Below are 13,376 nucleotides of genomic sequence, written 5' to 3'. Positions count from 1 at the left end.
TCTATATATTATTCATTGACTAAAACTTCTGAATGCAAAAAAAGGAATGAAAAGTACAAAAGAAATGTAATAAGTGGCTTGGTCATATAGAGCAGGGGTGTCAAATTGCCAGCCTGCAGGCCAGTTGCAACACATGGAGGCAGTGCCCACTCCAGCTCCGGCAATGCAGAAAAAGTCATGATATGTCGTGACACGTCATGTGACGTGGTGAGTTTGACACCCGTGATATAGAGAATGAATGTAGATCTATTTACAAAATAAATATGTGAACAAAGAGTGAAGCAAAAGTAAGGGAAGAACGAGAAAATGATATAGATGAGAAATCTAGGGTCCAACCCCCCCCCCCAAAAGGAAACATTGTATGGGTATGAGGGTAAAAATAGTTTGGACAGATAAAAATGATCAGAGACATATAAGGATAATCTCAGTGTAAATTAGAACCAAATAGTTTTTTTAAAAAAATCTCATGATTTTAATTTCCTTTAATAACTTCTTCAAACCTTTTTCATGCCTTTTATAATATTATCTTAATATATGCATTTATTTTATAATGTATACTGTGCTTCAAAACAGTTACTATTACTTAAGCAGAACTGATGGCCTCCAAAAGCTTTGGGGCTTTTATTTGTATGGAAAAACCTCTATTTCAGATCATTTTCTTTATACGAGAAGATAATTGGGAAAATGGCGGGGGGGGGGGATATGGGAAGAATAATATCACAGATTTAAAGAAGTCAAATATATAAACATTTGTAACAACTGTTGAATTCATTGTAGGGCCATCTAAGTTTGTAAATAACCTGCAAGTGTGAGTTATATTTGGCATTTGTTTTGTTTGTTTTACATGTTCTAAGCAAATTAAATTTAAAATGCTGTTCATTTTACTTGGGTGGCATGTTTTAATCTGGCTAATCCCTTCTTAGGTTTGTCACTGGACCTGAACTGAAACATTTATTTATATGGACAAAAAAAAATCAAGAGGTTATCAAAGAGATAACTAAACTGTTACAATTGAAATTCTTGTTCTGGTGGGTCAGTGTGTCCTTTTGACTTCCTCCTTTTGCAATAAAAAATAAAAATTACGAGTTTTAAACAATTTCTAAGTACACAACCCCCCCTGGAAATTATGGCTTGCTCCATCATTAATGGGTATTAAATGTCAATATTTTTCCAAAACCTTTAAAAAATTAATTTCAAGCAGTGTGTTCTTTGTATAAGGATGGATTGGATAATGTAATCATAATGAATTTGGCTATTTTGGTTATGGTGAACAAACTTATCACTATAGTTTTACAGAACTTGATACCTGATTCTAGATAATGTATCAAGATAGTCAATCTTCTTCTTAATGACTATTTAACTTCTGAATTATGAAGAATCAGAATCTAGGGATAATGTGTTATGTTCTTTTTCATTTAAAAGCAAACATGTCAAACACAAGGTCCAGGGGCCAAATCAGACCCATGTTGGGCACAGATCTGGCCTGCGGGGCCACCAGTGGAGGCAGTAACCATGCATGGGCCAATAGTATTCAGCAGCAGCCACAGCCCTTGGTGGGTGCACTTTGGGGTTTCACAGCCCATGAAGCCCAGATGGGTCTAAGCACTGTGACCACTGGGCCAATCCTCCAAACAGCAGGTAAAGGCAGAGGCATGGGAGGGAGGCAAGTGATCTGGCCCGCTGGATGTGCCGGGCATCTTGCTCCATCCCACTGTCTATCTTTGCTTGCCCTCAGCCACCATGGCTGGGATGGGGCAGGCAGCTGCATGGCCACCGTCATACCCGGCAGGCCAGATCGCATGCCTCCCCCCCATACATCTGCCACTGCCTGCTGCTAGTACCACCATCCCAGCCACAATGGCTGTGGGCAAGCAAAGACCAAGTGGGGCCACAGCAAGGTAGTCTAGCCGGTCACTGTCACCACCACACTGCAGCCCCTGTGCACTCAGCCCCTGCCATCCAATCTTGACCTCCAATGAGTCTGTCACCTGCCTTCCCACCCCCCAATGGCCCCAGAAAATGGGAAGGATGGGGAGTCCCCATTCCCAACAAGCAGCCGGGATTCCTCTCTCCTCCCTGCTCCACCCTGCCCAAGCCCAGTCCCAGGTGCACCTTGGGGTTCCACAGTCAGGCCACCCCTGCCCCGCCATCTGCCTTGCCTTGCCTTGCCTTGCCTTGCCTTGCCTTGCCTTGCCTTGCCTTGCCTTGCCTTGCCTTGCCTTGCCTTGCCTTGCCTTGCCTTGCCTTGCCTTGCCTTGCCTTGCCATGCCATGCCATGCCATGCCATGCCATGCCATGGTAGTGGCACCAGCATCAGCAACCCATCTAGCAGGAGCTCTGCTGCCCTTCAGTCTCCCCTAGCCTGGGTAGCCCAACCCAGGCAACCCAACATCAAGCTGGCCACCCCCATCCCGGCCATGACTACCTGGTCAGACATACAGCCATGCCCATCTGGCCCCCCAAGGCAACCACAATGCTGTTGCAGCCATCAATGAAATCAAGTTTGACACTCTTGTTTTAAAGCAATTGCTGACAAACTCAGTCTCAGATAGTTGTTTTCAAAAAAACCTGGTCATAGTCAGTTATTTGTGACTTAAATTGTTTTCTCCTTTATTTCTTCCTTTGTTTTCCCCCCATGTCAAATGTCTTATATCTATAGAGCTATGACTTATATCTATTGAATTATAGATTTCCAAAACAAGCATAGCTTAGCAGCAGGCTCAGTAGAAATTCAATAGAATTAAGAATAAAAGCGCTCAATCACAGATGAGCAATATCTTGGGGGGAAAATGGAACACACAAAATTTCTCTGAATAGTGGTTGAAAATGGACTGGCATCCTTAAGATCTTTAGTACAAAATAAACTATAGTGCAGTCATGAGTTTTCTTTTTAGAAATAAATGGAAAATTAAGTGGGATTTATTCCCAGATAAGTGAGTGTTATGTAACAGTATGTTACCAACTAGGGCTGTAAGCTATGAATTAATTGGGAGAGGGAGAAGGAGGAGAAAAAAGGAGACATATGCTGGCAAACCGAAACTAGTTTAGCAAAACTGCCAGCCTGCAAAACTGCCAGCCTGTTCACTCTAAGAAGAAGTAGAAAGGAACTATAGAACTATAAACATTGAGTCAATGTGGTAGGTTCCATATGGATCTTGGCCAGGTAGATAATGTTGAAATGCAAGGCAGCACATAGACATCAAATTTTGTTGTATGGCTTTGCCATTACAAAGTCAGAAGAATGGGGAAAAGTAACCAGAAATACTGCCTGAAACATGTTAGGTGAATGAAGGGGAAATTTGAAATACACTTTTATTATCCTAATAAAATGGGGAAAAGTCTTCTGGTTCCGGTTCGCGATGGTGCGGTTGATTGAAGGGAGTTGTCCCTTTGCCGATCGAGTTTCCCCTGCCGGTAGACCCCTTAGAGGGTCGAAAAGATGCTCTGGAGGAGCGTCTACCATTGAGGAGGCTTCTCGGATAGTTGCAGAGGAGCGGCAGCATCCTCTGTGCACCGAGTATCTCCTTTGGGCCGACAGGGTAAAGATCGGCCAGTAAAATGGCCAATCATTTAGCTGTGCCAACCGCAAGCCACAAGATCAGCTAAGCAAATGGACCCACCGTGGAGAACTCGGTGAGACTTTCATTTCACCTCTATTTTCTTTACGCCTGTGAAAAGTTTTTTTTTTCCTTGGAATTATTCCCTTTTCTGGTGAAGCAGTTTTTTAAATGGGGAAAGAGAAGCACAAAGGATTAAATTTACTTTTGTTTTAATGGTTGATTTTATTTTCGGATATTGGGAGCCTCAAGAAAGTTTTTTATAATATTTGGAGAATATTGTTTGCTTTTATTTTTATGGTGGCCAGAAGGATTGAATATCAGATTACTTTCTGGGGGACACACTTGGACAAATTTATTCGTTGTATTTGCTATCTGTTCTTCGCTGGAAAGGCTTTCATTTTGTACAAAGGAAAAAGATGAGGAAACTGGGAGGAGATGGATACTGTGATCCTTTTTTAAATATAGTTTCCTTCAAAAGGATAAGGATTTGAAATATAATAAAGATGGAGGAAACCGGTGTAGATCTTATTTATAAATATATTTTGGACAAAATTTTGGAAAATACGGAGAATATAATTGCTTGCTCAAAGGAGATTTCTTTGTATCGACAAGGCAAAAGACAAGGACTAAGTGAAACATCAGTTTACACACAAGAGGCTTGTGCTCCGCTTACTGAGGTGGAAGAAGTAAACTTACAGTTGGATAATCAATTGATTTTGGAAAAAAGACTTGATATCAACAGACAATAGACTTATGATAAGGAACTGGACGATCTTGCTTCAGAAGGACAAGTTGACCTGCAGACGCCATTTGATTTTGAGATAGAGGAAAAAACATGGGAAGAAGAGAAAAATGCGAGCAAAGAGGACAATATACAATAAAGGACTTTAATTGAAATTTATTCAACGTTAAAAGAAAGGGGAAATGATGTTTTGCTATGAGTCATTCAGATTAACTATAACTTTTATACTAATTTAACAAAATGCACAATGGGAGCTTCCTTTTTGGAGTGTATAGTGTGGCAGGCAGAGGCCCGATTATGGAAACCAGTTTGGATTAAAAAGAAACCCAGAATACGATATAAATATTAAATCTGATTATAGTAATGTGGTAAAGGTTTTATAGCGATCTGAATTGATTTGGATTGGGACTTTGTTAAATGTTTTTAATATTAGAGATGGTATACTGAGAAAAGAACTGAAATATGGGAAATGATGGAATTAATTATTGAAGATTTGGAGAAACAGTGAAAAACAATAAAATATTGGTCAGAAAGAAGAATTTATTTTTGGAGTTAATAATGTTTAAAAAAAAAAACACTTGGGGCACCTGAATAGTAAATGGATATGTTAGTTTAAGTTTAAATATTTGCAAAATTAAGAAAGCATGATACAGGATCTTTGGGATGGATAATGAGTTTTAAAATTTTTATTGATTAATGAAATTTATATAGAGTGATATGTTTAATGAAAATTTGTTTTAGAAATGTTTTAATGAGCTTATAATAATATAAATAGATAGAGAATGTTAGTTTATTTTTAATTAGATAACTTGGATGAAATGTTATATTAGTGAAATGAATTGGTTTTAGAAAGATATTGACTTGATTATAATGTCTTTAAATAAATGGAGAGTTTATTAAGCTTAAGTTTAAATGTGTGAAGAAATATAGGTTTTTATAGATTAAATTTTTTTTATTGATTAATGTAGTTGATGGTTAGATATAGTAATGAATGAATTCATCTGAAAATGTATCAATTTGAGTATAATATTCTATATAGATAGAGAGGGAATTTTTAAAGAAATAATGTGTATATATTTACTATATTATTGTTTGTTTGTTTAAAAAAAATTGATCACCATGTTTCCATGTGGATTCTTAAGCTGTGTTGGTGTAAAATGGAAAACTAATAAAAATTGTTTTGGAAAAAAAAATGGGGAAAAAACCCCTCACAAGTATGTTGTATGTTTTAAGTTGGATCAGCTTGCACAAACCCATTGTCATGGTTCCGACAGATAAAACTCTTCAAAATAACTTTGAGGCATTATTTACCTTAAAGAATTTTTTATTCGAGAAACATATTCGGCACTACATAGTTGAAACCAAAAATTAAATTCCCCTCCCCTTGATACAATGTAACAAAGCACAATTTCCTCCTCCAATTAACAGTCATAAATCACATTCCCCAATTAGTTTGAAGCATGGGCTTTCTCCCCAGCTCTCCAGGCCACCAAAATTCTAACAACTCAGGGCCCAATGATCTTGGGTTCCCACGGTTAAGTTGTTATGACTAGCTAGACTCTCATCCACATTCCCAGCATCTACTAACTCTAAAAGCAATAGAGGAAAAATGGCTGCATTTCCATCTGTTGTCAAAGCAAGAACATCCGATGTTAGCAGCGTTGACACCCATATCAGTAATATATTATGATGCATATGTCACCTTTCCTTCCCCTTAGGCCTTGCTGTGGAGACACAAGCACATACACTTACATACTTGCCTTCACTATTTCATAAAAGCCAAATGTTGCAAGTTGCATGTTCTTTGACTCTCATAATAATCACTCTTTTGCCTGAATGTTTCACTAAGTCATAGAGTTTTTTTAAAAAAAAATCAAATCAAACTTGTCCTCAATAATTGTCTAATGAAAAAGTTTAGAGCAAATTCCATATTACAATGATCAGTAGTAGCACATGAGGTTAATTATGAAAATGAAGCATTTATGCAGCACTCATTTCTTCTGGGCATATTTCCTCAGAGTATTTGTCTTCTCTGAAGATCTCATAGTTTGGGGCTATAACTAAAAGAGACAAAGACTGAACAGCTGCTCCAGTTAGCATTGGTGATTTTAAAAGTTTCTGCTCAATCAGGATTTCTGCCCACCAATGAAATAAAATGTGCAATTGCAAGCAGGTAACTTTGTAACAATATCTGTCTGATGGTGTGTGCCCATATTCGTGTGCATGCATGAGCATGTGGGTGTGAGAGACAGACAGAGAGAAATAGATATTTTATCCATGTAGATTTCAAATTTTCCAGGTATATATGTTAGGATTTCTTTCATTTCTACTCAAAAGTAAACTCTATTCACTCTTTGGAGTCTAAGCATAAGCTATCCTGAAATTGTTTTAGAATAGAGCAGAGGTTCCCAATCTTTTGTGCACCAGGGACCAGTTCTGTGGAGAAAGGATTTTCTGCAGACCAGAAAGTGTGTGATTTTGTGTGCTGCCTGCATTCCATGGATGGGGCTTTGCTTGTTTGTGCTGGCATGCCGCAGTCTGGTACTGGTCCACAGAGTGGGGGTTGGGGGACCCCTGGAATAGAGAATTAAAAAGAGGAAGCAGATTGACACTAAAAATATAGTAGTGATTTCACACAAAAGATTATTGTTACTGTTGTTGATGATGTAAAGACTTCTTTAAGAAAAAGAATAGACATAGCAACAAAACCAACAATGGCAAACAATTTGGCATAATATAGTTTGAAATCTAATGCAGGATTAGTTGCAAATAGAAATGACAAAAGCTGTAAGTTTCCAGCACTTTTCTCTTTAAACAGCCACAGGATTTGAATATATGTCATGGACTGTCAATAGCTATTCCAAATGAGTATATATTTGATGTTATTATGTCAAATATATGCTCATTTGGAACAGCTATTGAATTAAGCGTAGGCAATTGTGGGTAATGTTTAGAACTTGTTTTGTATGTTTTACATGTTCTAAGCAAATTAGATTTAAAATCTCATTCATTTTCTTTGGTGGCATGTTTTAATGTTGTACCAATTCCTTCTTAGGTTTGTGACTAGACCTGAACTGAAAGGCTTATTCATGTGGACAAAAAGAAGAAGAAGAGGTAATCAAAAAGGTAATTAAAAGTGTTACAACTGAAATTCTCGTTCAGGTGTCAATCTCTTTTTCTACTTTCTCCTTTTGCAATTAAAAAAAATAAAAATTATGAGTTCTATCCAATCACTCAGTATACACCCCCTTGCATATTATGACTTGCTTCATCATTAATTTTCTAATAATCATATTTATATTATTCATTGACTTGAACTTCTGAATGCAAAAAGAAAAATAATAAATGTAGTAAGTGGCATGGTCATATAGAGAGAATGAACATGCATCCATTTGCAAAATAAATATATGTTTGAAGCAAAAGTAAGGGAGGATCAGGAAAATCACAGAGATGAGAAATGTAAGGACCAAAAACAATTTATGAAACAGTGTATGGGTATGAGTCAGAATAGTTTGCAATGATTAAAATAAACAGAGAGTACAAAGAATAATGTCAGTGAAAATTAGAATCAGATAGATTTCTTTTTTTAAAAAAATCATAATTTTAATTTCCTTTAATGAATTCTTGTGACTTTTTCTGTACTTATTGTAATTCTGTCTTAATATATGTATTTATTTTACAATATATACTGTGCTTCAAAATCCTTACTATTACTTAAGCAGAACTGACAGCCTCCAAAGGCTTTGAGTTTTTATTTGCATGTAAAAGACCTCTATTTCAGGTCTTGTTCCTTGCCAGAAAAGATAACTAGAAAAATGTTCTGTAATATTCTTTCACAGATGAATCCTCGATATAAGATGACACAGAATTCAACTTCTGTCACTGAATTTATACTCCTGGGACTCTCCAGTGACCCTCAGGTTCAACTCATTCTCTTTGGTGTCTTTCTTATTATTTATCTGATGGCCGTGGTTGGAAATATATTTATACTTCTTATTGTCAGCTTAGATGTCAGACTCCATAATCCCATGTACTTCTTCCTATGCAATCTCTCTGTAGTAGATATTGGCTACACAACTTCCACTGTTCCGAAGATGTTGATGAATTATCTCTCTAATGACAATCGAATCTCTTTCTCAGGCTGCTTGTCCCAGATGTACTTCTTCATCTGCTTTGGTGGCATTGAATGTGTTTTGTTAGGCATCATGGCATATGACCGATATGCAGCTATTTGCCACCCACTGCATTATAGTATGCTCATGCGGCCCAAAGTGTGCATTTGGCTTGCAGTAACTGCTTGGATTCTTGGCTTGTCAAATTCAGCTATCCACGCTGGCCTTATGACCTTTTTGTCCTTCTGCCAGGATAATGTCATAGAACATTTTTTTTGTGACATCCCTCCTCTCTTCCAACTATCCTGCACTGATACTCAGATCAATCAAATTGCTACTTTTGTATTTGGAGGAGGTATAATTATGGGTTCCTTCCTGATGACTCTGTTGTCCTATGTATATATAGCCTTAGCAATATTTAGGATTGGGACTAAGGGTGGACGTCGCAAAGCATTTTCCACCTGTGCCTCTCACCTGGCTGTAGTGAACATCTACTTTGGCACCATCATCTTCACTTACATACGCCCTAATTCCACTTACTCTCAAGAGCAAGATCATGCTTTACCAGTGCTCTATGGGATTCTAACACCTATGCTTAATCCAATCATCTACAGCTTAAGAAACAGGGGTGTGCAACAGGCATTTCATAAAATAATTCAAGGAAATTAGGGGAGAAGGTTTGGGCATTAAATGTCCAATGTTTTCCAAAACCTTTTAAAAATTAATTTTAAGGCTGGATTGGACAATGTTGTAATCATAATGAATTTGACTGTTTTGATTTTGATGAACAAATCATCATTACAATTTTGCAGAACCTAATACTTGATGTTAGACAATGTACCAAAATATTCAATCTTCTTAATTATTTAACTTCTGAATTATGAAGAATCAGAATTTAGGGATAATGTGTTGAAGGACTTTATTGGCCTTGTGGGCTGGACTGGCTATTCTGTCCAGATGTTCTTAGCCTCATCATGAACATAATAAATTTGGTAAGGCCAACTGAATTCCAGTGAAATTCTAGTGAAATTAACTATGGTTAATTATTTATGAAAAATAAAAGCACTTTTGTTAATCCAGAGCTCTAACAGAACATGGCTATGGTTCTTTTTTTTATGAAGAAATTTTATTGGTTTTTTCATTTTTACATAAAAGTGCTTAAGAAACAATGTGGTGATTGGGCTATCAATTATCCAAGAACAAAATCATACATATATCACACAGATTAATTCCTTAAAAGTTCTCTCTCTATTTCCCACATATTATTTTACCAATTAAAATTATTACATTTATAAAAAAAGTTCAATCAATCCAATCGGTCATCAATCACATTTCAATTATAAGAATCCAAGTCCTGTTTTTAAGCTTTACTATTTTAGAAATTACCATATTCCAATTAAGCTTATATAGACATATTAACACTTCGGGCATCCCTCATTTCTCTTTTCCCTATCATGATGGTTCTATCTAAAATAAATATATTATCCCAAAAATCAACATCCTTACATTTTTTTAAATATACCCTATTGCTTAAATTAATACATCATTTATTAATACTATTATTTCTCTTATCACAAATACCTCCTCTTCTCCCTCTATTACAAAATAGTTATCTTGGTTAAAATAAAGATATCAGTCCAAAGAACTACATTTCTGTGTATTTTAAATATATATTCTATCAATCAATTAAGTAAAATTTACCCCTCCACTACTTATCATCTCTAATACCAAGTATTGTTACAAAAAATATCCTTTTATAGAATCACCTATTTCATTTGTTATTAAAACAATCCAAGTGTCAACAACCTTTTTAACCCATTCAGTGGAGTTTTAAACCACATTTTTAAACCTAACTCTAGCTTTCTTTCTATGCCAAACCGGTTTCCAAGATAAAGCCTCAGCATCATCAAACCTCAGCATTTGAGTAAAGCTATTTCTCAATACATCAAAATAATCAAAGTTCTCTTCTCTTTCTTCCAATATCGTTTGAATAGTATAGTCAATTTTATGCCTTATTAAAGTTGCTAGTTGATTGTCCACATTGTCCCAATTTTCAATAACTTGTACCTGAATGTCAAGCTCTGTTATTTTTTGGAGATCAAATAGTTCAGTTAATGGTATTCTTTTATCATCAATGTTTTCCATAGGTCGAAAGTAGGATTGTGTAGGATTAATTTGCTCAGTAGTTTCTATTGTAAGTTCATAATTGAATTGTAAGTGCAGTTCCTCTGTCTTGTTCAGTTATATATCTTGCTGAGTGGGAACCTCTCTAGGGTTGCTCTGTTCTTCCTCTGTTATTCTTTGGTCTGTAGTTTGAACTGATGGTTGAAAGTCAATTTGTGGTTCTCTAATATCATCTTTGATTTTTCTCCAAGATTTGATATAAGTTTTCATATAGTTTGTAGTTTCCAAAATCTTTTCCAATATAAGTTCATAGTCGAGCGGTGGATAAGCTTCTTCCATTTTAATGGTGAAATAGACTTTGATCAAGAATAGTCTTTAATCTTTTAGTGGAGGCTATATTTCAAAAAGGTCAACGAATATCCACATCCAAAGGTCAAATTCCTCTTCAAATAGCAAAAAAATACAGTTGTAATGGCACTTTTCACCACAAGATGTCCTCAGTGGACTGTAAACTCTTTCTTCCAAATAGATAAAAAATTTATCTCTTTCGGGAAACATAAAAAGCAAAAGCAGGTATCTCCAGTATAATAGATAAAGTAAAAAAATATAGCATTTATTTTTTATTTTTTTTCAGGGCCCCTAGGTATCCAAAAAAAAGAAAAAAAATCAAGTAGTCAATAAAACTTTAACTATTTTAGTTCTTTTAAAACTTTCTTTCCCAAGTAGACAGAAGCTGCTCTCTTAAGACAGGGAAGTGATCAAAAACTTTTTACAGGCAAATAGTCAGGACAGAGAGAGGGAGGAAAGGTCTCACCCGGATTCACCATGGTGGTTCTTTATGCTTAGATGATTTTCTGACTTCAGCTGGCGCAGCTAAGTGATCGGCCATTTTACTGGCCGATCTTCTTCTCCATTGGCCCTACGGAGTTAGCTTGGACTGTAGGGGAAGCCGCCGCTCCACCGCAGCCGAGCAAAAACCTCCTCGATGGTAGTCGCCCCTCCAGGGCAATTAAAGACCCGCATAAGGATCTACCAGCAGAGGGAAAACAGCCGACAAAGAGAGAGATCTCTTTGTACGGCTGAACATGCCATGATCTGGAAGCGGAAGTCATGGCTATGGTTCTAAGATCTCTATGATTGGTTTTTTTGTGGACAAAAAAATCTTTTTCCTGAAGTTTATTGCATTTTATGCATATATTTGAAAGTTCTACTACATGTATGGCATGACTATTCCACCTCCAATTCTATAATTGTTAAGAATGTATCCTCTTTTTTTAGTTTAAAGCAATTACTGACAAACTCGGCCTATTTTAAGACTATTTGTTTCCAAAAATCTATGCATACTCAAATATTGGTGTCTTAAATTGTTCACTCCTTTATTTTTTCCCCAGTTTTTTCCCCCATGTCAAATGTCTTATGTCTATAGAGCTATGACTTTCCAAAATAACCATAGCCTAGCAGTGGGCACAGTAGAAATTCAATAAAGGTAAGAGTAAAGGCCCTGAATATCTTGGGGGGGAAATGTAACATGAGGAGGAGGAGGAGGAGGAGCAGAAGCAGGAGCATATTATGATTCTGTGCTTAAAACCAAAATCAGTTTAGAAGATTGCTAGTTTGCATACATACAGCAGATTACTCTAAACAAGAAGTATTAAGAGATTATGATGCTGTGCTTATAAACCAAAACCAGCTTAGAAGATTGCCAGCCTAGATCACTCTATGCAAGAAGTAGGAAGAAATTGTAGAAGAACTGAACATAATCAACATTATAAGTTCCACATAGATTTAGGAGAGGTAAGTAGCTTTGAAGTTCATGGCTAGGCATACAGTAAATAAATTGGAGTTTTATGGTTATGCCATTGCAAAATGAAAAAGTGGAGAAAAGTACACATATTGTAAAGAAATATTGGCTGAAACATGTTATATGGCTGAAAGAAAAATTTTGCTAATAAAAAGGGGGAAAATTCCAAGCAGGTATATTGTATTTTGTAAATTGTTTCAGATCACATGAACCCATATCAGTAATCTATACTGCATTTACACAATACATTTCCTTTTCTTTAGTTCTCATTACTGAATTAGTCTTATTCAGTACTAACTGCTAAAGAATATTGCCTATTAAAATGCAGCTCCTTTTTATTTATCAGTGACTTCCAGAGAAAAGAACAAATTAGAAATTTTCCATTGAATTGTCCAGTAGACATGGACTGGAATTCATGATGATAAAGGTGAAAGTTTTGTTCACAACCATCTATCAACAATAGTTTTGCAGAAAGCATTTATTCTTCTTAAGTGCTATATGCCTCCTATGAAAAGTTCTAGGAAATTTGTAGTATTTATCTACAGGTAAAAAAGAGGTTCTACTTGTTTTTAAGAACAACACCCAAACACAAGGTTATTCTATATTTGGTTGCAAATTATTGCATATATTCAGGTATATACAACATTATTCTTTTTAGATTAAGTAGTGTTATGTCACACACTGACCAAGAGTAAGATCTAATCAGCATATGTTAATTAAAAGGGGAGAAGATATGAGAAAAGAAATGAAAATCTAACTAAATATGCTTTACATCAACCACCAGGGTTATTTTGTGGGCAAATAGTAAGAAGAAGAGAAAGCAGAATTAGAAGTTCACTGCCTCAAATTAATTATAAAAAAATAATGAAGGAGGATAGATAGATAGATAGATAGATAGATAGATAGATAGATAGATAGATAGATAGATAGATAGATAGATAGATAGATAGATAGATAGATATGGATGGATGGATGGATGGATGGATGGATGGATGGATGGATGGATGGATGGATAGATAGATAGATAGATAGATAGA

At 36.0% G+C, this 13,376-nt stretch overlaps 1 protein-coding gene across 1 annotated transcript; it reads left to right on the top strand.

The window, feature by feature from the left end:
- The first annotated feature begins 8,132 nt into the window (after positions 1 to 8,132).
- LOC107285322 (olfactory receptor 1020-like) lies at positions 8,133 to 9,083 on the top strand. The gene has a single exon (XM_015813498.2). The coding sequence runs from the start codon at positions 8,142 to 8,144 to the stop codon at positions 9,081 to 9,083; it is 942 nt and encodes a 313-aa protein (XP_015668984.2). The 5' UTR covers positions 8,133 to 8,141.
- Positions 9,084 to 13,376: the final 4,293 nt, after the last annotated feature.

This window comes from Protobothrops mucrosquamatus, unplaced genomic scaffold, assembly GCF_001527695.2.
Source record: "Protobothrops mucrosquamatus isolate PMUCROS unplaced genomic scaffold, P.Mucros_1.0 scaffold160, whole genome shotgun sequence".
Taxonomy (NCBI): domain Eukaryota; kingdom Metazoa; phylum Chordata; class Lepidosauria; order Squamata; family Viperidae; genus Protobothrops; species Protobothrops mucrosquamatus.
This window is presented reverse-complemented; position numbering and strand designations above follow the sequence as displayed.

Bases quoted from the DNA above. Each gene is read 5' to 3' on its own strand.
- LOC107285322 (XM_015813498.2), top strand. From the start codon at position 8,142: ATGAATCCTCGATATAAGATGACACAGAATTCAACTTCTGTCACTGAA.